The 24,841-nt window shown below is 45.3% G+C and overlaps 1 protein-coding gene across 3 annotated transcripts in view; it reads left to right on the plus strand.

Annotated features, from left to right (window-relative positions):
* Nucleotides 1-20,541, plus strand: part of ADAMTS3 (ADAM metallopeptidase with thrombospondin type 1 motif 3) — a 375,923-nt gene extending 355,382 nt beyond the window's left edge. For 2 of the 3 annotated variants that reach the window (XM_063920099.1, XM_063920101.1), the window contains 4 exons: nucleotides 2,707-2,839; nucleotides 13,888-14,095; nucleotides 16,816-16,933; nucleotides 17,720-20,541. In XM_063920099.1, coding sequence (XP_063776169.1) covers nucleotides 2,707-2,839; nucleotides 13,888-14,095; nucleotides 16,816-16,933; nucleotides 17,720-18,300 — 1,040 coding nt within the window. In that variant the 3' untranslated portion in view covers nucleotides 18,301-20,541. The remainder of the gene's footprint in view (nucleotides 1-2,706; nucleotides 2,840-13,887; nucleotides 14,096-16,815; nucleotides 16,934-17,719) is intronic. The other variant, XM_063920100.1, reaches the window with a different exon arrangement.
* The last annotated feature ends 4,300 nt before the right edge of the window (nucleotides 20,542-24,841 follow it).

Below are 24,841 nucleotides of genomic sequence, written 5' to 3' on the forward strand. Positions count from 1 at the left end.
TTCGCTATCACTGCTCTGAGTGACTCCATCTTGATTTGAACCTTTGTATGTAAGTGTTCAAATATTTCAGATTTAGAATAGGTCTCACCGAGCCGTCTGGCTTCAGTACCACAATATAGTGTGGAATAATACCCCTTTCCTTGTTGTAGGAGGGGTACTTTGATTATCACCTGCTGGGAATACAGCTTGTGAATTGTTTCCAATACTGCCTCCCTGTCGGAGGGAGACGTTGGTAAAGCAAACTTCAGGAACCTGCGAGGGGGAGACGTCTCGAATTTCCAATCTGTACCCCTGGGATACTACTTGTAGGATCCAGGGGTCCACTTGCGAGTAAGCCCACTGCGTGCTGAAACTCTTGAGACGACCCCCCACCGCACCTGTTTGTACGGCCCCAGCGTCATGCTGAGGACTTGGCAGAAGCGGTGGAAGGCTTCTGTTCCTGGGAATGGGCTGCCTGCTGCAGTCTTCTTCCCTTATGGGGACGAAAGGACTGAGGCTGAAAAGACGATGTCTTTTTCTGCTGAGATGTGACTTGGGGTAAAAAGGTGGATTTTCCAGCTGTTGCCGTGGCCAACAGATCCGATGGACCGACCCCAAATAACTCCTCCCCTTTATACGGCAATACTTCCATGTGCCGTTTGGAATCTGCATCACCTGACCACTGTCGTGTCCATAAACATCTTCTGGCAGATATGGACATCGCACTTACTCTTGATGCCAGAGTGCAAATATCCCTCTGTGCATCTCGCATATATAGAAATGCATCCTTTAAATGCTCTATAATCAATAAAATACTGTCCCTGTCAAGGGTATCAATATTTCCAGTCAGGGAATCCGACCAAGCCACCCCAGCGCTGCCCATCCAGGCTGAGGCGATCGCTGGTCGCAGTATAACACCAGTATGTGTGTATATACTTTTTAGGATATTTTCCAGCCTCCTATCAGTTGGCTCCTTGAGGGCGGCCGTATCTGGAGACGGTAACGCCACTTGTTTTGATAAGCGTGTGAGCACCTTATCCACCCTAAGGGGTGTTTCCCAACGCGCCATAACTTCTGGCGGGAAAGGGTATACCGCCAATAATTTTCTATCGGGGGAAACCCACGCATCATCACACACTTCATTTAATTTATCTGATTCAGGAAAAAACCACATGTAGTTTTTTCACACTCCACATAATACCCTTTTTTGTGGTACTTGTAGTATCAGAAATATGTAACATCTCCTTCATTGCCCTTAACAAGTAACGTGTGGCCCTAAAGGAAAATACGTTTGTTTCTTCACCGTCGACACTGGAGTCAGTGTCCGTGTCTGTCTCTGTGTCGACCGACTGAGGTAAAAGGACGTTTTAACGCCCCTGACGGTGTTTGAGACGCCTGGACAGGTACTAATTGGTTTGCCGGCCGTCTCATGTCGTCAACCGACCTTGCAGCGTGTTGACATTATCACGTAATTCCTTAAATAAGCCATCCATTCCGGTGTCGACTCCCTAGAGAGTGACATCACCATTACAGGCAATTGCTCCGCCTCCTCACCAACATCGTCCTCATACATGTCGACACACACGTACCGACACACAGCACACACACAGGGAATGCTCTGATAGAGGACAGGACCCCACTAGCCCTTTGGGGAGACAGAGGGAGAGTTTGCCAGCACACACCAAAAACGCTATAATTATACAGGGACAACCTTTATATAAGTGTTTTTCCCTTATAGCATTTTAATATATATATACATATCGCCAAATAAGTGCCCCCCCCCCCTCTCTGTTTTAACCCTGTTTCTGTAGTGCAGTGCAGGGGAGAGCCTGGGAGCCTTCCCACCAGCATTTCTGTGAGGGAAAATGGCGCTGTGTGCTGAGGAGAATAGGCCCCGCCCCCTTTTCGGCGGGCTTCTTCTCCCGTTTTTCTGAGACCTGGCAGGGGTTAAATACATCCATATAGCCCCCAGGGGCTATATGTGATGTATTTTTAGCCAGAATAAGGTACTATCATTGCTGCCCAGGGCGCCCCCCCCCAGCGCCCTGCACCCTCAGTGACCGCTGCTATGAAGTGTGCTGACAACAATGGCGCACAGCTGCAGTGCTGTGCGCTACCTTATGAAGACTGAAAAGTCTTCTGCCGCCGGTTTCTGGACCTCTTCACTTTTCGGCATCTGCAAGGGGGTCGGCGGCGCGGCTCCGGGACGAACCCCAGGGTGAGACCTGTGTTCCGACTCCCTCTGGAGCTAATGGTGTCCAGTAGCCTAAGAAGCCAATCCATCCTGCACGCAGGTGAGTTCACTTCTCTCCCCTAAGTCCCTCGATGCAGTGATCCTGTTGCCAGCAGGACTCACTGAAAATAAAAAAAAACCTAACAAAACTTTTACTCTAAGCAGCTCTTTAGGAGAGCCACCTAGATTGCACCCTTCTCGGCCGGGCACAAAAATCTAACTGAGGCTTGGAGGAGGGTCATAGGGGGAGGAGCCAGTGCACACCACCTGATCCTAAAGCTTTTACTTTTGTGCCCTGTCTCCTGCGGAGCCGCTATTCCCCATGGTCCTGACGGAGTCCCCAGCATCCACTTAGGACGTCAGAGAAATGACAGTTAGTGCTTTATTATTATGTGCAGCTGGAATGTACAGTATTAAACATAGATGTAACAAAAACATAACACTTCTACGTGTACTTATGAAATTGTTGTTATCTTGTTTTTTATTCTTTCAAGGTTTTCAGTACACAAAATATGGCTGTCGAAGAAAAAGTGATAACAAAATGGTTCACCGCAGCTTCTGTGAAGCCAACAAGAAACCTAAGCCTATACGCCGAATGTGCAATCTACAGGAGTGTACGCAGCCAGTGTAAGCAAACATTCCTTTCACCGTTTAATATCTCTTGGAAGCGCTGAATACATTTTCTGTAATGCAATGATGTTACAATTTCATTTCTGCATAGAACCTGCATTTTCTCAGTATTAATTACTTTAATTGATAAAACTTAGAGTGTGAGCAAGTTGTCTTGAAATATAATTCTTTCTCAGATATTTAAGGCAATATGACCTATATGAATAAATGTTTTAGAGTCTTGCATGCATATGTAGCATACACTTTACATGCACCATACAGTGAAGGATATGATACTGTATAATCAAGTTCACCATATTATTTATAAAGCATTAACATTCTTAAGGCATTAGCCTATATAGCACCACTCCGGGTGGTAGTCATGTGACCGCCGGTCGGCTGACCGACAGTCACATGACCTCCTCCGTGAGCCCGACGTCTCACTATCCCGATGGTCGGCATGCCGACCAACAGGGACTATTTTCACTCGTGGGTGTCCACGACACCCATAGAGTGGGAATAGAACCCGTGGCGACCGCAGGTCGCCACCGAGCCCGCAGCGTGGCGAGCGCAGCGAGCCCGCAAGAGGCTTGCTGCACTCACCCCTCCCCGCCGGGATCCCGGCGTCGGTATGCTGCCGGGATCCCGGCGTCGGTAAGGTGACCGGCGGTCACCCATACTACACCCCACCACTCCCACCCTTCACCTGTAACTCCTGATTAAGGTTTTGTGGTGAAAAAAATCATGGGGCAATTTTTTTGTCAGTTTGTTTTCTACATTTACACTGTATATTAAGGTGTGGAATGACATGTCGACAGTCATAATGTTGGCATGAGAATGACATGTTAGAATGGCAACATAATGTGCCTGAGGGCCCAGCACTCACTTACCTGCTTCTAATTGGCTACAGCAGCCTCTCAGTTCCAGCGGTCATGTGACTGCCACTCCCAGCAGAGTCATTTGATGCTCCAGCATTCCGGTTAATCTTTTTCACTTATCCCTAACCCTAATAAATGACCCTAACCCTTCCCATAGTGCCTAACCCTTCTGTCCTGTAGCCTTATCCTAATGTTGACCTTTTTTCAGATGTCGACATTCTGAAAATGGTGACATTGTGCAAGTCCACAGTTTGACAATATCAACATAAGGACTACTTACTATATATTATTTATTATTATTATTATTATTAGTACGATGAAGAATGTTTATGATTTGTTTGTTGCAGCATATGTTCGAGGTATATAAGAATTGTTAGTCTTTTCACATATATGTGTCTGATGCAGAGTTGCGGTGGACTTCAATTAGCCATGGTTAATTACTGCAGGCTAATTGAAGCAGCAGGGCTGTTCAATAGGGGCTGATAGCAGCCTGCAGACTGCAGTTGACAGAGATTTATTTTTGAGCCTGAACAGGCTTGAAAAGAAACCTGCAATAAATAGCCTGTTTGCAGGTGCTGAAAATATGTTAACCCATAGGCCCGGGAATTTATCCCAGATTCTGTGAGTTAACGCGTGTTAACAGGGTCATTTACAAGGCAAGAAAAAGGGCCTGTAATTGAATAGTCCCAGGCGTTAAAGCCTGAGGCTACAACCCTTTTTCACCCGCAATAAATTACAGCTGCCACTTGAATTCCCCCCTTGGATAGAAAGTGGGTATACAGTATATGCTTTTGAAGTGCATGCACAGAAAAATTTAGTATCTTCGCCCTTATTATTATTATTATTATTATTATTACCAGTTATTTATATAGCGCACACATACTCCGCAGCACTTTAACATAGAATATTTGGCCATTCATCAGTCCCTGCCCCAGTGGAGCTTACAATCTATATTCCCTAACACATGCGCACGAACACACATTCGCACTAGGGTTAATTTTGTTGGGAGCCAATCAACCTACCATTATATGTTTGGATTGTGGGAGGAAACCTTGTGCAGATTTGTCCACACTCATCATGAGTGCGTACTAGCACAAACCTATACTTGGTGCAAATGATTGTAATCTTGCTAACGTCCAGCTCTGCACGGCCCACACATGCTTTCAGTCCTCGCTGAACTTTGCCTATGTGAGAATGCCCCTCTATAAACCAGTTTCTATAAGTATAGATGTAGTTGAACTGTGGACAACTCAGCATTGTCCCTACTGGTGTAGCATCACTTCTGGAGCATGCGCAGTGCAACAACACACAAAATATGCTCGGCAAAGAGGCGTACATTCACTTCAGCATCAGGCACTGGGTTTTAAATATATATATATATATATATACATGTATGACCGGCACTCCTACAGCACAGCATAAATACCTGGGTGCCCTCCCGTGGCACTACAGAGCCCAGCAGACAGCACAAGTTGGTGGGCGGCACTCCAAGGATTTGTAAAAAGATTACACAGCTTCACAAGCTTTTTCAATCAACGTTTCAGACGCTTTTATTTGCGCCTTCCCGACAAAAGGCGCAAATAAAAGCGTCTGAAACGTTGATTGAAAAAGCTTGTGAAGCTGTGTAATCATTTTACAAATCCTTGGAGTGCCGCCCACCAACTTGTGCTATATATATATATATATATATATATATGTATTTACTAGGTGATTCATTGCGCCCTACGGTTGCTCTTCACACCCTCGTAAGGGGCTATGCCCCCTTAACCCTTGCACGCCATGGTGACATGCAATATTTGTATTATATGGAGTATTACCTCCAATCATAATTGTGTGAGTGGTAAATATTGCACGGACAAAGGGCGTGCAATGGTTAAGGGGTCATAGCCCCTTGCAATGGTGTGAACAGCGCACTCAGGGCCTGATGAATCACCTAGTGGGTGCTGTGGTTGGGGGAGTGGCAGGTGCGGGGGAGACACGGATGGGGGAGAGGGTCCGGGGGTGCCTGTGGGTGGGGGAGGGGCGGTTGCAGGGATGCCGCAGGTGGGGGAGGGGCTGGTGAGGTGATGCCGCGGGAGGGGCGGGTGCGTGGGTGCCGTGGGTGGGGGTCCGGAGCCACCGCGGATGGGGGAGGAGCGGTTGCGGGGGTGCCGCGGGTGAGGGAGGGGCCGGTGCCATGGGTGGGGGAGGGGTGGGTCCGGTGGTGCCGCATGTGGGGGAGGGGGTCTGGAGCCGCGTGTGGTGGAGGGGGTGTGTGGGGGTGCTGCGGATGGGGCCCGGAGGTACTGCGAGTGGTAGAGGGGCGGATAATGCTTCTCCTCCTGGAAGCAGCTAAGCTGCTGTCCTCCCTTTGGCAGTGTCTCTCCCGGAACTCACACAGCAGGCAAGCAGCCAGTCACTATTGTTAGCGCTGGTGTCCCAACGCGCCGCATTACAGGGAAGAAGATGCACTCAATAAAGTACAGCTCCCAGCAGCCCTTAGCGTCGGAATGCTTTGGCACTAAGGGCTGCTGGGAGCTGTAGTTTATTTTGTGCGTCTACTTCCCTGTAATGTGGCACGTTGGGACACCGGCGCTAACAATAGTGACTGGCTGGCAGAAATTACTGATTCGCTGAATCAATGTAAAAGGTGAGAGTGCTGTGCAGTGTCAGTGACACTGCACACCCACTGCACTGACAGCATTGTCACCTTTTACATTGATTCAGCGTCCAGACATTACCCTCCGCAATATCACCCTCTGCGATATCACCCACTCTATCCTTTACATTAGCCATCTTGGGGCTTCCAGGACGGCAGCCCAGGTGCTGTGTTGCGGACTCTGGGGATCTGGTCGCGGCTGTGGCAGGGAGGGAATTCTGTGACATCATGCGCAGAGGAGGCTCCGGGGCTCAGAGAGTATGCGGCGCAGGGAGGGCTATGAAAGCCTTCGCTGCGCCGCTTTCATACACATCTATCCCGGTGGCCGCAGCAGCTTTTGTTCCACCTGTGCCGCGGCTAGGGAGTGGGGATTGTTGATGCCGGAGGGGGAAGGCGGACTGGCAGCAGGACATAGGATGCTGCAGTAAAAGCATTTTTTCCCCCTATCTACAGCACAGAGACTTGCTGCAGATGCAGTGGCATATCCTCCAACTGTACCTTTTTGGTAGGTACATTACCTTTTCTCTGACGTCCTAAGTGGATGCTGGGACTCCGTAAGGACCATGGGGAATAGCGGCTCCGCAGAAGACTGGGCACAACTAAAGAAAGCTTTAGGACTACCTGGTGTGCACTGGCTCCTCCCACTATGACCCTCCACCAGACCTCAGTTAGAATCTTGTGCCCGGCTGAGCTGGATGCACACTAGGGGCTCTCCTGAGCTCCTAGAAAGAAAGTATATTTTATTTTTTTTATTTTACAGTGAGATCTGCTGGCAACAGACTCACTGCAGCGAGGGACTAAGGGGAGAAGAAGCGAACCTACCTAACTGGTGGTAGCTTGGGCTTCTTAGGCTACTGGACACCATTAGCTCCAGAGGGATCGACCACAGGACCCGACCTCGATGTTCGGTCCCGGAGCCGCGCCGCCGGCCCCCTTACAGAGCCAGAAGCAAGAAGTGTTCCGGAAAATCGGCGGCAGAAGACTTCTGTCTTCAACAAGGTAGCGCACAGCACTGCAGCTGTGCGCCATTGCTCCTCATGCACACCTCACACTCCGGTCACTGATGGGTGCTGGGCGGGGGCGCCCTGAGGGCAATATAATACACCTTGGCTGGCAAATCATCACAATATATAGTCCCAGGGCTATATATGTGATAAATTACCCCTGCCAGAATCCATGAAAAAAGCGGGAGAAAAGTCCGCCGAAAAAGGGGCGGGGTTATCTCCCTCAGCACACTGGCGCCGTTTTATCTTCACAGTGCAGCTGGAAGACAGCTCCCCAGGCTCTCCCCTGTAGTTTTCAGGCTCAAAGGGTTAAAAAGAGAGGGGGGGGCACTAAATTTAGGCGCAATATGTGTATACAAGCAGCTATTGGGGGAAAAATCACTCAGTTATAGTGTTAATCCCTGCATTATATAGCGCTCTGGTGTGTGCTGGCATACTCTCTCTCTGTCTCCCCAAAGGACTTTGTGGGGTCCTGTCCTCAGTCAGAGCATTCCCTGTGTGTGTGCGGTGTGTCGGTACGGCTGTGCTGACATGTTGGATGAGGAAGGTTACGTGGAGGCGGAGCAGAGGCCGATAAATGGGATGTCGCCCCCTGTGGGGCCGACACCAGAGTGGATGGATAGGTGGAAGGTATTAACCGACAATGTCAACTCCTTACATAAAAGGCTGGATGACGTAACAGCTGTGGGACAGCCGGCTTCTCAGCCCGCGCTTGCCCAGGCGTCTCAAAGGCCATCAGGGGCTCAAAAAAACGCCCGTTACCTCAGATGGCAGACACAGATGTCGGCACGGAGTCTGACTCCAGTGTCGACGAGGTTGAGACATATACACAATCCACTAGGAACATCCGTTGCATGATCTCGGCAATGAAAAATGTGTTACACATTTCTGACATAAATCCAAGTACCACATAAAAGGGGTTTTATGTTTGGGGAGAAAAAGCAGCCAGTGTTTTGTTCCCCCATCAGATGAGTGAATGAAGTGTGTAAAGAGCGTGGGTTCCCCCGATAAGAAAATGGTAATTTCTAAAAAGTTACTGCTGGCGTACCCTTTCCCGCCAGAGGATAGGTCACGTTGGGAGATATCCCCTAGAGTGGATAAGGCGCTCACACGTTTGTCAAAAAAGGTGGCACTGCCGTCTTGGGATACGGCCACTTTGAAGGAGCCTGCTGATAAAAAGCAGGAGACTATCCTGAAGTCTGTATATACACACTCAGGTACTATACTGAGACCTGCATTTGCCTCAGCATAAATAGTGCTGCTGCAGCGTGGTCTGATACCCTGTCAGATAATATTAATACCCTAGACAGGGATAATATTTTGCTAACATAGAGCATATTAAAGACGTCGTCTTATATATGAAGGATGCACAGAGGGATATTTGCCGGCTGGCATCCAGAATTAATGCAATGTCCATTCTGCCAGGAGGGTATTAGAGACCCGGCAGTGGACAGGTGATGCTGCCTTTAAAAGGCACATGGAGATTCTGCCTTATAAGGGTGAGGAATTGTTTGGGGATGGTCTCTGGGACCTCGTATCCACAGCAACAGCTGGGAAGAAAATATTTTACCTCAGGTTTCCTCACAGCCTAAGAAAGGTACAGTCCTTTCGGCTTCAGAAAAGCAAGCGGGTCAAAGGCGCTTCCTTTCTGCACAGAGACAAGGGAAGAAGGAAAAAGCTGCACCAGACAGCCAGTTCCCAGGATCAAAAATCTTCCCCCGCTTCCTCTGAGTCCACCGCATGACGCTGGGGCTCCACAGGTGGAGACAGGTGCGGTGGGGACGCGTCTCGGGAACTTCAGGGACCAGTGGGCTTGCCCACAGGTGGATCCCTAGGTTCTGCAAGTAGTATCACAGGGATACAGGCTGGAGTTCGAGGCGACTCCCCCTAGCCGTCACCTCACATCAGCCTTGCCTGCTGCCCTTGGAGAAAGGGAGGTAGTACTGGTGGCAATTCACAAGCTGTACTTCCAGCAGGTGAAATCAAGGTACCCCTCCTTCAACAAGGCCGGGGTTACTATTCCAAAATGTTGTGGTACCGAAACCAGACGGTTCGGTGAGACCCATTCTAAAATTGAAATCCTTGAACACTTATATACGAAGGTTCAAGTTCAAAATGGAATCGCTCAGGGCGATTATTGCAAGCCTGGAGAATTTCATGGTATCACTGGACATCAAGGATGCTTACCTGCATGTCCCTATTTACCCTCTTCACCAGGAGTACCTCAAAATTGTGGTACAGGATGGTCATTACCAATTCCAGACATTGCCGTTGGTCTGTCCCCGGCACCGAGGGTATTTACCAAGGTAATGGCCGAAATACTTATCCCGTGCTTGGACGATCTCCTTATAAAGGCGAGGTCCAGGGAGCAGTTGTTCGTCGGAGTAGCACTATCTCGGGAAGTGCTACAACAGCACGGCTGGATTCTGAATATTCCAAAGTCGCAGCTGGTTCCTACGACGCGTCTACTGTTCCTGGGTATGGTTCTGGACACAGAACAGGATTAAAAGGATTTCTCCCGGAGGAGAAGTCCTAGGAGTTGTCGTCTCTAGACAGAGACCTCCTAATACAAATACAGGTGTCGGTGCATCAATGCACGCGAGCCCTGGGAAAGATGGTAGCTTCTTACGAAGAAATTCGCCAGGTCCCATGCAAGGATCTTCCAGTGGGATCTGTTGGACAAGTGGTCCGGGTCGCATCTTCAGATGCATCGGCGGATAACCCTGTCTCCAAGGGCCAGGGTGTCTCTGTTGTGGTGGCTGCAGAGTGCTCATCTTCTAGGGAGCCGCAGATTCGGCATACAGGACTGGGTCCTGGTGACCACGGATGCCAGCCTTCGAGGCTGGGGGGCAGTCACACAGGGAAGAAACTTCCAAGGACAATGGAAAAGTCGGGAGACTTCCCTACACATAAATATTCTGGAACTAAGGGCCATTTACAATGTCCCAAGTCAGGCTAGGCCCCTGCTTCAACACCGGCCGGTGCTGATCTAGTCAGACAACATCACGGCGGTCGCTCATGTAAACCGACAGGGCGGCACAAGAAGCAGGATGGCGATGGCAGAAGCCACAAGGATTCTCCGATGGGCGGAAAATCATGTGTTAGCACTGTCAGCAGTGTTCATTCCCGGAGTGGACAACGGGGAAGCAGACTTTCTCAGCAGACACGACCTCCACCCGGGAGAGTGGGGACTTCATCCAGAAGTCTTCCAAATGATTGTACACCGTTGGGAAAGGCCACAGGTGGACATGATGGCGTCCCGCCTCAACAAAAAGCTACAAAGATATTGCGCCAGGTCAAGGGACCCTCAGGCGATAGCTGTGGACGCTCTGGTAACACCGTGGGTGTACCAGTCGGTGTATGTGTTCCCTTCTCTGCCTCTCTTACCCAGGGTAATGAGAATAATAATAAGGAGAGGAGTAAGAACTATACTCATTGTTCCGGATTGGCCAAGAAGAGCTTGGTACCCAGAACTCCAAGAAATGATCTCAGAGGACCCATGGCCTCTGCCGCTCAGACAGGACCTGCTGCAGCAGGGGGCCTGTCTGTTCCAAGACGTACCGCGGCTGCGTTTGACGGCATGGCGGTTGAACACCGGATCCTGAAGGAAAAGGGCATTCCGGAGGAAGTTATCCCTACGCTAATTAAAGCTAGGAAAGAAGTGAACGCAAACCATTATCACCACATATGGCGGAAATATGTTGCGTGTTGTGAGGCCAGGAAGGCCCAAAAGGAGGAATTTCAGCTAGGTCGATTTCTGCACTTCCTACAGTCAGGGGTGACTATGGGCCTTAAATTGGGTTCCATTAAGGTCCAGATTTCGGCTCTATCGATTTTCTTCCAAAATAGAACTGGCTTCACTGCCTGAAGTTCAGACTTTTGTTAAGGGAGTGCTGCATAGTCAGCCCCCGTTTGTGCCTCCAGTGGCACAGTGGGATCTCAACGTGGTGTTGGATTTCCTGAAGTCGCATTGGGTTGAGCCACTTAAATCCGTGGAGCTACAATACCTCACGTGGAAAGTGGTCATGCTGTTGGCCTTGGCGTCGGCCAGGCGTGTATCGGAATTGGCGGCTTTGTCATGCAAAAGCCCTTATCTGATTTTTTATATGGATAAGGCGGAATTGAGGACTCGTTCCCAATTCTTTCCTAAGGTGGTATCAGTTTTTCATGTGAACCAACCTATTGTGGTGCCTGCGGCTACTTGGGACTTGGAGGATTCCAAGTTACTGGACGTTGTCAGGGCCCTGAAAAGTATATGTTTCCAGGACGGCTGGAGTCAGGAAAACTGACTCGCTATTTATCCTGTATGCACCCAACAAGCTGGGTGCTCCTGCTTCTAAGCAGACTATTGCTCGCTGGATCTGTAGCACGATTCAAGCTTGCACATTCTGCGGCTGGACTGCCGCATCCTAAATCAGTGAAAGCCCATTCCACGAGGAAAGTGGGCTCTTCTTGGGCGGCTGCCCGAGGGGTCTCGGCTCTACAACTTTGCCGAGCAGCTACTTGGTCGGGGTCAAACACATTTGCTAAATTCTACAAGTTTGACACCCTGGCTGAGGAGGACCTAGAGTTTGCCCATTCGGTGCTGCAGAGTCATCCGCACTCTCCCGCCCGTTTGGGAGCTTTGGTATAATCCCCATGGTCCTTACGGAGTCCCAGCATCCACTTAGGACGTCAGAGAAAATAAGATTTTACTCACCGGTAAATCTATTTCTCGTAGTCCGTAGTGGATGCTGGGCGCCCATCCCAAGTGCGGATTGTCTGCAATACTTGTTTATAGTTATTGCCTAACTAAAGGGTTATTGTTGAGCCATCTGTTGAGAGGCTCAGTTATATTTCATACTGTTAACTGGGTATAGTATCACGAGTTATACGGTGTGATTGGTGTGGCTGGTATGAGTCTTACCCGGGATTCAAAATCCTTCCTTATTGTGTCAGCTCTTCCGGGCACAGTATCCTAACTGAGGTCTGGAGGAGGGTCATAGTGGGAGGAGCCAGTGCACACCAGGTAGTCCTAAAGCTTTCTTTAGTTGTGCCCAGTCTCCTGCGGAGCCGCTATTCCCCATGGTCCTTACGGAGTCCCAGCATCCACTACGGACTACGAGAAATAGATTTACCGGTGAGTAAAATCTTATTTTTTTTATGGTCTGTACTGATTTTTGGCTCTCTAAACTTTCAATGAAAGTATAGGAAAAGGGGCGTGACCACGCTACAGTACCCGTGACCACGCCCCTTTTCGATTTTGAACTGATTTTTGTGTGTAAATTGTTGGAGGGTATGTTGCTGCAGATGCAGTGGGACTATTTTGGGGTGTGGACCTGAAGCTGCAGCTCCATCAGCCCCATTGTTAATTCTGCACTGGGAATACACAGCAGCTAAAGGGCAGAGCCTCCCATTTCAATGTAACCTGTGTGGGAGGGCGTTTCTCGCCCAATCAGCTGTGGACTGGGTGTGATAGACCTGCTGCTAACCCAATGAGAGCTCCTAGCCACGGCCAGCGTTATACACACAGACGCAGAGTCACAGATCTGGGCTATTATATAGGAGATTCATGATGAAAGTATATTTTATAGCAATCATGATGTGTCAGCTGTATGGATGTGGATGTTTGTTGTAATATTAATTTTGCACTAGTACCTTCACAGGAGGTATATTACTAGGATTTTTGCCTGCTATTAATGTATTTGTCTTGTATAAAATATGGAGTCACTGAACTGTTATTCATCTTTCTGTGTACATTATGTGCCTGATTCACAGGTGCATGTAATTCAGCCACATTCATTGCTTGCTTGAAAATAAATGTGGCATCACTATACATCCACTTGTGAAAGTGACCATCATTGGAAATGTATTTACACCAGCTCCAGGCTTTGTGAAGATCAGCCGGATCACTGCGTACGCTCATCTGTAAATAGCCCATAACTCCATCTACATGCCCGCGGTATACTTACCTACTAACACTCATTGAGCCACAAGTGGAGATTTGGCTCAGTTCCATACAACTCTGAATAGCCTCGCGATACTGTATGTTCCTCTTAGTCACAGTATCAGTGTAGTGGATCACAGATTGCTTGCGACTCTGAGTCACGTCCTACTGTTTATGGCTCATTGTAAACTGCACTACTTTTGCCATAACAGAAACAATCCCTTAAGGGGAATACACACTAGATAATTTAAGTGGATGATATGTACGATAAAGATATTATCGTGCATATCGTCAAGTATGTATATACACAATAACGATGCATGCTCCCGCGGGTCTTTATCGTTTATCTTTATCAACTGAACATGCAGTCCAATTTAGGCTATATCTTTCATGACTGCATGTTCAGGGATGGGAGGGGTGACATCACTGAACGATATTGCTCACTATATTGTTCAGTGTGTATGCTCTATGTATCTTTCATTCTGCAGCTGGGCAAATTTCAAGGGAAATCTTTATCTTTTATTGGTTCAAAATCATCTAGTGTGTACCTGCCTTTAGGTGTAATAGATTGTGTCAATTTCCTTAGTATTTGCAGTAACACTTGTAATTGTGTCCTCTAGCTGGATAGCAGATGACTGGGAACACTGCACAAAGAGCTGTGGAAGTTCTGGATATCAGATTCGAATAGTACGCTGCATTCAGCCCCTCCATGATGGTACAAATCGCTCAGTCCACAGCAAGTATTGTAATGGGGAGCGTCCTGAGAGTAGAAGATCATGCAATCGAGCTCCCTGTCCGGCCCAGTGGAAGACAGGTGCCTGGTCTGAGGTCAGTACAAGTATAAATTATCTGTAATAGCTAAAACACATTGCTCAGGAAGGGGGAGATTTATCAAGATGTCTTTTGAGGACAAGGATAGATGTTGCCCATAGCAAAGAATCCAACTCTAGCGATCATTTTATGAATGTACTAGATAAATTATAATTTATTTAGTACATTCTGTAAAACAATTGCTAGAATTCAATTGGTTGCTATGGGCAACACATTCGCTTCTTCTCTATAGAATGTTTAATAAACCTCCTCCTTAACCACCAACCACTGTGTAGATTTTCCTAATCACACTACAATCAATACTTGATCAAATTTAAGTAAACTGACCTTTCCCTAAAAATTAACCTCTTACCACCCACTAGCTCCTAATCGTATACCACCTTACTTTTTACAAACTGGAGTCTGGAGGTATTGCCTACATGTGGCCAAGTCACAATAGATTATACTGAAGTGCAGAGACAGCCGCACCTCCTGCACCTACTGTAACTACGCCTATGATTGTTGCAGTGGGGATCCGGTCTCTAGGTCGACAAGACTTAGGGCGACAGTGTCTAGGTCGACCACTATTGGTCGACAGTAAGTAGGTTGACAGGGACTCTAGGTCGACATGTAAATAGGTCGACATGACAAATGGTTGACATGAGTTTTCACATATTTTTTAAAAAATTTTTGAACTTTTTCAAACTTTACGATCCACGTGGACTACAATTGGGAACTGTACCCTGTGGCGAGCGCAGTGGTAGCGGAGCGAGGCACCGTGCCTGAAGCATGGTGAGCGAAGCGAGCCATGCGAGGGGACGCGGTGCACTAATTGGGGTTTCCCAACACCAAAAAAATTTAAAAAACTCACGTCAAACTTTTTTCATGTCGACCTAGTACATGTCAACCTAGAATGCCTATTGACCTAGAAACCATGTCGACCTACTTAGTGTCGACCAATAGTGGTTGACCTAGACACTGTCGACCTACGTCTATTCTATCTAACATACCACACCCGTTGCAGTGGAGGCTGCCTGGTCAGTAGAGAAGCATGCTGTCACTGGGGAGAGGAACTGAAGGATACTCTAAGTCAGACAGTTTGTTCTCCTGTCTACTTCACTGAGCTGAAGCCTAGTATTTTGACATCTGATTCACTCACAGAGCATGGAAAACACAGTGTCTGTGTCTAGAGAGTTCACACCTGGAAATACCTTGAAAACACGGCAGGAGTTTCAAAATCTGAGCTGCCCAGGTCAAAACACGAGCTGCTGTCAGGCTACTTTGCTACTGTCACTAGCAGGGTTGTGTCCAGCTATAAAGGACAATCAAACCTGTAATATAACTTCCAGTATATAAAAGGGCTGCTGTTGACAATAACAAATATATGTAAGTATTGAGAACAGAATATTTACAGAACAGAATAACAGGAGTCTTTACATTTGCTGTGCAGCTAAGTGCAAGCTGTTTTCTGTTATCAGCCATTTAAAGCAGAGAGAAGCCTGCTCTACTGTACCTGGGAGATCACACAAGTGCTTAATAGAAAACCAGCGCTAGTTAAGGCATGAACAAAACCTCGTACTCAGCTTTAGCAGAGTATTGGAAGTACATTCATTAACACATCACAAAGTGTTCCTGCAGCCTAATGTACAGTACTAACTACTTATGGAGTGTTGCTGTAGGACTTTATTGTCTTTTACTAACACTGCAGGCAGCTATTGTACTGACACAAAGCACAGTGACGCACACTCTTGCCAGAACGTATGTGTGTACAGGTTCATTTGTTCACATATATTTTTATTTTTTAACCTATGTGCGTCAAATCATTGAATGCTGTAAAATTGCGCTTGTGTATACCAGATATTATTTGACTGTGTAATAGATATTTGAAGTGATGTTATAGGAAAAAGAGGGGCAGATGTATTAACCTGGAGAAGGCATAAGGAGGTGATAAACCAGTGATAAGTACAAGGTGATAAACGCACCAGCCAATCTGCTCCTAACTGTCAGTTTGCATATTGGAGCTGATTGGCTGGTGCGTTTATCACCTTGCACTTATCACTGGTTTATCACTTCCTTATGCCTTCTCCAGGTTAATACATCTGCCCCAGAGTTGGAAAAATATCAGTGAAGAATGTTAAACAAGTATGAAATGAACAAGAGACTTTTGTCTAGAATGAATCAGTGATTGGTAAAGTCAGCACACCTAATAGGACAAGTGGTGTTTATCTGCTGTGCACATTCTGTGTTTGTGTCATATAGGGGCAGATGTATTAAGCCTGGAGAAGGCATAAAGAAGTGATAAAGCAGTGATAAGTGCAAGGTGACAATGCACCAGCCAATCGGCTCCAATATGTAAATTAACAGATAGAAGCAGATTGGCTGGTGCATTATCACCTTGCACTTATTACCGCTTTAACACTTATGCCTTTTTTTATGCCTTCTCCAGGCTTAATACATCTGCCCCAATATTTGTTAATTATGATAAAAAAATAACTATTGATTTTTTATTTTTTATTGAATTTAGTAAATGACTGGAAAGTTAGACAGAAGCAAATACCATGCTGTGTGAATGTAGAAAGAGGCTTTCCACATACTGTACTGTACTGTACTTTATATAGCAAGACAAAGAAATAAGCTTACAGTACCTGATGAAAGAGGATAAGAGCAGCAGCATCTGTCTCCATGTATTATTATACCAGTGGCTGATTACAGCTCTGTGATCTGTACTCTCTCTGCAGTGTTCCGTGACCTGTGGTGAAGGTATTGAAGTGAGACAAGTCCTGTGTCGGGCCGGTGATCAGTGCGATGGAGAGAAGCCAGAGTCTGTAAGAGAATGTAATTTGTCACCTTGCAATGGTATGTACACCGTCTTACAGCTCAAGGCTTTCTATACAAGAACATAATCACTAAAGCTAGTACGCCTAGGGCATGTTTAAGATTTCTTTTTTTTCCAAGCTTTTCATTTTTTGGAAAATGATGAATATAATTTTATTTCTACAGTATTCAGTGCTTGAATTAAAAACTGCAGAACATAGGCCCCAAAATACAGATATGTGATCTTATCCCAATTAATATTATCCTATCACTAATTACACAAATGATGTTCTACAGATATTACACAGTACCACTACAAGCAGACCTAGAACAGGTTTCTTAAGCCAAAATGCTGAACAAATACACTTTTCCATTAAATGGTCCTGAAACTACAGTATTTGCTTCCCTGCCATTGATCAATTGTACATAGGGACCTGTCAGACACCTAGGATACCGCTGACATATAGTCTACATATTCTGGCATGGTGGCACCTGCCTCTTAGGGTGTAATTCAAATGTTTGAAAAGTCAGTTGGGTGTCTGTTTTTTCCTGTCTATTAGATAGGAAAAAACATTAAATAAGATTCTATGTATGCTTCAAATAGTGTTAGTTCTCAACACCCATGTACAAGAGCGCCTACAGAGATTACGCTACGGCTAGCTGTTAGTTAAACACTTCTCTTGCACACAAAAGATGAAAAAAATGGCTGATAAATTTTTCTATTAACCACAAACTGTATTCTAAATATTATTTATGTATCAGGAAGTATAAGTCTCTGGCAAAATTAGGTTCTCTTATTCAAATAATATGATTTATTGTGTTTTTCAGATGAGCCCTGCCTCGGAGACAAGTCTATATTCTGCCAAATGGAGGTACTTGCGCGGTACTGCTCAATACCAGGGTACAATAAGCTTTGCTGTGAGTCCTGTAGCAAACGTAGCACTCAGTCACCTCCATTCCTTACTGAAGCAGCTGAAACTGAAGAGGAACTTACTTTCCATCGTAGTGGCTTGTCAAGGGGTGTTATGAAGCCGACATCTTTAGCACCTGGTATGGGGGAAACTGACTCTGAGACGAAAAATATATTGAGCATTCTTTCCTCCATTGAAAATAATGCAGATCTTGGCTTTGTGTCCCCACCAGAAAATAAACCAAAGACATCAGATTCAGCATTAAGAAGATCTCAACTGGCAGCTAGCAAGACTTTTAAAATTCTTGCTGTTCCGCCTCCTCCGACACATAGCAGCAACGTCCATGTACACAAACCTATTCCAGTAGCAGTAATGACGCCAATGGTAGCTACAAACCACAACTCAACTGGTGCTCTTTCTTCAGCCAGAAGCTCAAAGAAAAGCGATAAGCCTTCTGACAGAAGACGTTTTTTGCAGTCATCCTCAATAGAAAGATGAAGTTAATTATTCAAGGACTGGGACAAAAAGACACTTTGGTGCATTCTGCTCTTATAACGTGCAAAGTGCTGGTTCACTTACTTACTCGTTTGATTTTCCAACCATCCTTTTACTTTAATGTTAACTTGAAGTTATTGAAGAAAAATACCAAAGATCACCGTTCAAGAAAAGATTTGCTGAATGTAGCTGGTCATTGTATAGTGCATTCAGTGGCCCTTAACCAGTTTTGCACATTATTCATTTTTGTGTTCTTTACCTATAAAAAAAAACAGTCAGTGACTATTCTTACTACCTTCAGTGAACAATTTAGTCGGCTATAACAAACACACAATTCTTATTTAGGTGTTCATTTGTTGCAAAGTCAGTATTATTTTTCATTGTTTTGTTCTATCCACATATTGTTTACTGGTTCTGTGTTTTGGGTGCTAATTACCTGTCGTTACAAACTGTCTTACATACATTCCTTGAGTTGAATCTCAGTGCAGCATATTCATAATAGAATTTTGCTCCAGTGGTTCTGTATGACTTGCTAATATGACAGTGTAGCATTTTACATAATTCTAAAGGGACATGTAAGGGCCACCCTGGGAAAATTTGTGTCCCGGTACTTGGGGGCATGGCCAATTATGTGGGGTATTACCAAGCCTCATTTTGAATACCAGGCCTGCTCTGTAGATTTGCCACTGAAGGGGGTATGGCCACACCAAAATTGGGGCATGGCTGTGACTCTTTGGCAGACCCGGGCTTAAAGACAAGCCCAACCCCAATATAGGCGGGTACTTAGAACTTCCCCCTCACAGTGCCCATTGACATGTAGATGTTATAAAACAGGCCTCAGAAAAACTACAAACATCTGGTCGGCCAAGCATGTCTATTAAAACCACTTGGCTTATTACACTACATTTTGTATTGTTATCAGCATTAAGGCAGTGTTCATACATACCGGAATTAAATCAGATGGAAAGAAAACACTGTCTTTAGAAAAGAAAAACGAGTAGAGTCTAAAAAATTATCTTCCTATGACAATATATAGTATACCATTTGATTGGTATATGTGCATTGAGTAATAGTTTAATAGAAGTAACTCATGGACCACCTCGTTAGAGGAAATTAAAATGTGTAGATTTGGAAACAAGTAGCCACTAATAATCAAATGACAAGATTGAATTGAGACATGTTTATTTTCTGCTGAAAGATGTCTTCAGCTCTAAGCAGAACGAGAAACAAATCATTAGTTATTGGTAGTCATTTTTTAGGATTTCATTACTCGGAATGGCGATCCAAGACTAGAGAGAGATATTTATTTTTACATGTCACCTCACTTTTTCACAACCACAATGCATCTGACTGCAATAATGTACTTGCAATTGGTCTCCAGGATCATTTTTTTCACCAAGAAGCCAGTCTCACTCTCTCATGTAGCTGTAAAGTACTTGTACATAGAATATAAAAGTGAAGATATTTATTAAAAGGTGATTTTCTTGATAGACTTTATTTACTGAGTATTTACAATTATAGCAACCGCCATTTTTTCTTGCCTTTATAAAATAGTTAGTAGGTATGCAATTTGCACGTCAATCCTTTGCCTTTATAGGTTATAAGCTAAAACAAAAACTACTGCATAAAATATGAAACTCAAAATCAATCATTTGGCCATGTCTGTTTTTCACTAATAAATTTGTGTTAGTTTATAAAATGTTGACAGACAATCTTTTTTTTTAAGAATTGTCCATGATAACACCAAAGAACGTTACACACACAATGTGTATAATTAGGTTTAGTGAAGATCTAAAAAAAAGAAAAGAAAAGAAAATCAAAGACAGTAACTTTCAAAATTAAATGTTAATGTAATTAAACCGTAGAATACATTTTTTTTAAAAACGAGTGGGTTTTCCCATGTAATAATTTTTAGCCATTGTTGGAGTAGTGACTTGATACAGATAAAGACTTGAAGTGACATCACTACAAAATTATGGAACGTTAAAACTAAAGTAGCTTTTTATTAGAGTATTCAGACAACCCCTAAAACACAAGCAGATTTGTTTGTCTGATTCCCAGGATTCAGTTACATAATCAAAATATTTTCTTTTTTTTTAATATTATTGTCTGGATGTAGATATTCATTATGCTGTATGTCGCTTTTGTTCATCTTAGAGCTATTTTCGTTACCTTTTTAAGTGTACACTACTGATGCTGTTTGTTGTATTGGGGAGCACTTAGCAATAAAAAGCTTTTAACATACAGTATCTAGTTTGGCTGCTTATTGTGTGATTGTGTAACGGCCTGCTTTGTATGATTCAAATATATTTGACAATAACAGTCTACCCAAATCCAGAGCCCTGATGCAGTACTTACAGACAGTGGCTGACTTTTTGGGGGATTAAATGAAATTCATGACATTTCAGCCTATGAAAATAGGATATACCGTCGCCTTCACTGGTTTCTAGTGAATTGAAAAACTATATGCTCATATTGGCTGCCTCTGTTTTGTGTAGGTGAAAGTTTCCTATTAGTTGTTGGTCAAATTCCTATATTCAGACAGAGCTGTAACTAGGGCAGTGCAACAGGCACTGCTGCCCTACTATTGCCATGTGTCACATGCTCCTGGACTATAACACAGCCCAGAGCTCCTCTTTTAGCCTGGCAACTGATGGGTTCCATACTGCCAAGTAATTGCTACTGGAAGAATGGCAGCAGGGAGCTACACAGCCACATGTGTGCTAATGGTACTGCTTGGACAATATGCACTATGAATCTCTGGAGCTGGTGGACTCACATAGACTGGTGTCAGACTCTCATAGTCCAGCAAAATTGGCAACACTACGAAGTTTGGTTAAAGGCTGCTGGAGATCCACTGAAAGAAAGCATGAGCTCCAGAAGGAGATCCAGGATGTGAGGGATGAGACAGAGGTCTTGTTTCAGCAGACGAACCAACTGGAGAGGATCTTGGATGCCAGCAAAATCCAACTCAGCATCGCCAGCAACACTTTGAGAAGAATGGAGAGCTGGGGTGTGATGTGAACGGAGAGCTGCTGAATGTTGAAAGACATGTGCCTATCTTCTTCCAAAGTGATTATTATGGGACCTCTAAAATACATGTAGAAAGCAATACCACCTTATTTTTATCCAGTAAAATGTGTACAACATATGACCCCTTTTCATATAAAACATACCCCATTGTGCTTAACCCAGTGGTGGATTCAAAGGGGGGAGGGGAGCACAGAGGTACTTGCCTCCCTGTCATTTTTGTGAGGAGGGAGCCCCACTCACACAAGCTCCATGCTCAGAAGGGCATTTACTTTCAGTGTGAGGCTCTGACTGAGCAGCTGCAAGGACAAAGGAGCAGTTGGACAGAGTGACAGGTACATCCCCAGAGTGCAGAAGACATAGCAAAAAGTAAGAGATAGATAAGTGTAATTAAATTCTGATAATTATTTTCTTGCCAATATGTGGGTGGGGTAACAAGGAGCATATTGACAGATGGTGGTGGTGGTGAAGGGGGTGCTTCTGATACACTTAAAAGTCAATAAACTAACCATGCATGACTTTAGAATTAATGTGGGAAGAGTCAAGAGATTCCCGTCACCACTCAATTGTCCCACTGTAACTTGGTACAGTAAAAGACCTCAAAATTACAATGAAAGGCATCTCAGAAGAAACATGTCAAGTTTAAATTGAATAAATAAGGATGATTTTAATTTCCATGCTAGCAAAAGGTAAGAGCTGGATGGGTCTGCTAAAGAGGGGAAGGAAGATGGGGCATGAAATATGGAGGCAGGTGGGAAAATTACACTACTAAGAAGGGTGGTTTAGAGGGTTTTGGAAAATATGAAGAGAGAGGGGCTCGTAGCAGTGGGACTGCTATGATAGGGGGCACTGAGATATACGGAGGTGGGCTCAGGGGGCAATGGGACTGCTATGGAGGGGGCAGCCAGTTGTGGAGGGAGAGGGACTCTGGGCTATTAGACTTCTATGTAGGGAGGCAGTGAGATATGGTAGTAGGATCAGTGACAGCTATGGAGAGAGCGGGGCACAAGGGGGTAATTAGACTGCTATGGAGGGGGCAAGTTAGAGAGATATGGAGAGAGGAAGCTTTGGGAGCAATAAGACTGCTATGGAGGGAGGCAGAGAGATATGGAGAGAGTGGGACTCAGAAGGTGATGAGACTGATAAGAGGAAAGAGTGATATGGAGGTGTAAGGCAGTGGGAAAGCTTTGGAGGTGGCAATGAGAGAACTAGGGAGAGGCAGTGACAGATATGAAGGGAGATGATAATGAGAAAGACCTGTGGGGACTAGGATGTTCACCCATTGGCTTTTTAAGAGAAGTTTATTACTTAGCTGTTTCCTAAACAGACCTGTACGTTTTTGGAAATTATACAACCACATACTGGAGAAGCCGCTTGAAGACAGCGTAATGCAAGGTCACGCCTCTATTACCTACTGCGTACACACAAATTAAATGCCAGGGCCTTTTGTTGGGTTTTGATTGATATGCTGGTTTTCAAGATGCCAAGATCAGAATATCAACCAGGGCATTCCAATGTTGAGAATCCCTACAGGGGAAAGGTAAGTATACTTACTTTCCCCCAATGGCACCCTAACTCTTCCTTCCAGCAGCCTAAACTTAACCCTCCCTCACCCACAGCCTAACCCTAAACCTCCCTGGTGGTTCCTAAAACTAACGCTCCCACCTTACCCACCCTATATCTTGCTAGGTCTGTTTTTATCTCTATTGACTACAGACTACAGTAATGCATTTTCTCTGATTCCTCTCTTTACAGGCACTCGAGGTCACAAGAAATCATAGATGCAGCCACCTAGAGATTCTAATTGACTCCAGTTCCTTCTTGTTTCATTACTGCTACTTTGCCTGAGTTAGCTTTCACTTCCTCACGAGTTCCAAACCTGGTTCATTATTTTAGCACAATAATTTTTTCCCCACTGTTCTATCTAATTATGTTTTGAACTGAGTTTGTATTTGTTATTAAAAAACTTTGATTGACATAACTGTTCTGTTAGATTAATCATTTTGGTATTACAAGCAACATTCTCAATCGTGTTTGACATACATGCAGATATCTGCAGGGCTATTTTTGAGCCGGAATGCAGCTGAACGCCGTTTCTGAAGATCATTTGAAAAATGACATAATCAGAAAAGGTGTTCCGGAACCTCCTGGTTACCGGTGCCGGCAAAGTTTTTTTCTATTAGTATTAATTACCTCCATCGGCAGGTTCCGGTAGAGTGGGGGGGAATTGAGTGGTCGTTGTGACCAATGGCAGTAGTGGCATGGGCCGGGATGCTTGCTGGAGACTTGTTCCTCACTGCTGGCTCCTCCTCACAGTGAACAGCGGAAGCAGGCTACTGTATGTCCCTGCTGCCTCTCTCTGCCTCTGCTGTCACTCTTATGTCCCTGTTGCCTCTTTCTGTCTTTCTCTGTCCCTGCTGTCACTCTATGTCCCTGCTGCCTCTCTGTTCTTTCTGTCTTTCTCTGTCCCTGCTGTCACTCTGTCCCTGCTGCCTCTTTCTGTCCTTTCTGTATTTCTCTGTCCCTGCTGTCACTCTATGTCCCTGCTGCTTCTCACTGTCCCTGCTACCTCTCTATGTACGTGCTGCCACTCTCTCTATCTACTGTATGTCCCTGCTGCCACTCTCTCTATGTCCTTGCTGCCTCTCTCTATTCCTGCTGTCTCTGTCCCTGCTGTCACCCTCTCTATGTCTCTGCTGCCACTCCATGTCCCTACTGCCACCCTCTCTCTCTATCTTTGCTGCCTCGCTATCCCTCTCTCTGCTGCCTCTCTCCATCTCTATGTACCTACTTTCTCTCTCCATCTCTATGTCCCTGCTGCCTCTGTCTTTATGTCCCTGATGCTGCTCTGTTTCTCCCTCTATGTCCCTGCTGCCTCTCTCCATCCCTGTTGTCTCTCCTCATCCCTGCTGCCACTCTCTCTATGTCTCTGATGCCACTCCTTCTCTCTGTCCCTGTTTCATCTCTCTGTCCTTGCTACCTCTCTCCATACAGTGCATCCGCAAAGAATTCACAGCGCTTCACTTTTTCCACATTTTGTTATGTTACAGCCTTATTCCAAAATGGAATAAATTCATTTATCCCTCAAAATTCTACACACAATACGCCATAATGACAATGTGAAAAAAGTTTTTTTGAGATTTTTGCGAATTTATTAAAAATAAAAAACTAAGAAATCACATGTACATAAGTATTCACAGCCTTTGCTCAATACTTTACTGCCAGCAATTACAGCCTCAAGTCTTTTTGAATATGATGCCACAAGCTTGGCACACCTATCTTTGGGCAGTTTTGCCCATTACTCTTTTCAGCACCTCTCAAGCTTCATCAGGTTGGATGGGAAGCGTTGATGCACAACCATTTTCAGAACTCTCCAGAGATGTTCAATTGGATTTAAGTCTGGGCTTTGGCTGGGCCACTCAAAGTCATTCAGAGTTGTCCTGAAGCCACTCCTTTGATATCTTAGCTGGGTGCTTAGGGTCATTGTCCTGCTGAAAGATGAACCGTCGCCCCA

This window comes from Pseudophryne corroboree, chromosome 1 (genome assembly GCF_028390025.1).
Source record: "Pseudophryne corroboree isolate aPseCor3 chromosome 1, aPseCor3.hap2, whole genome shotgun sequence".
NCBI classification, from domain to species: Eukaryota; Metazoa; Chordata; class Amphibia; order Anura; family Myobatrachidae; genus Pseudophryne; species Pseudophryne corroboree.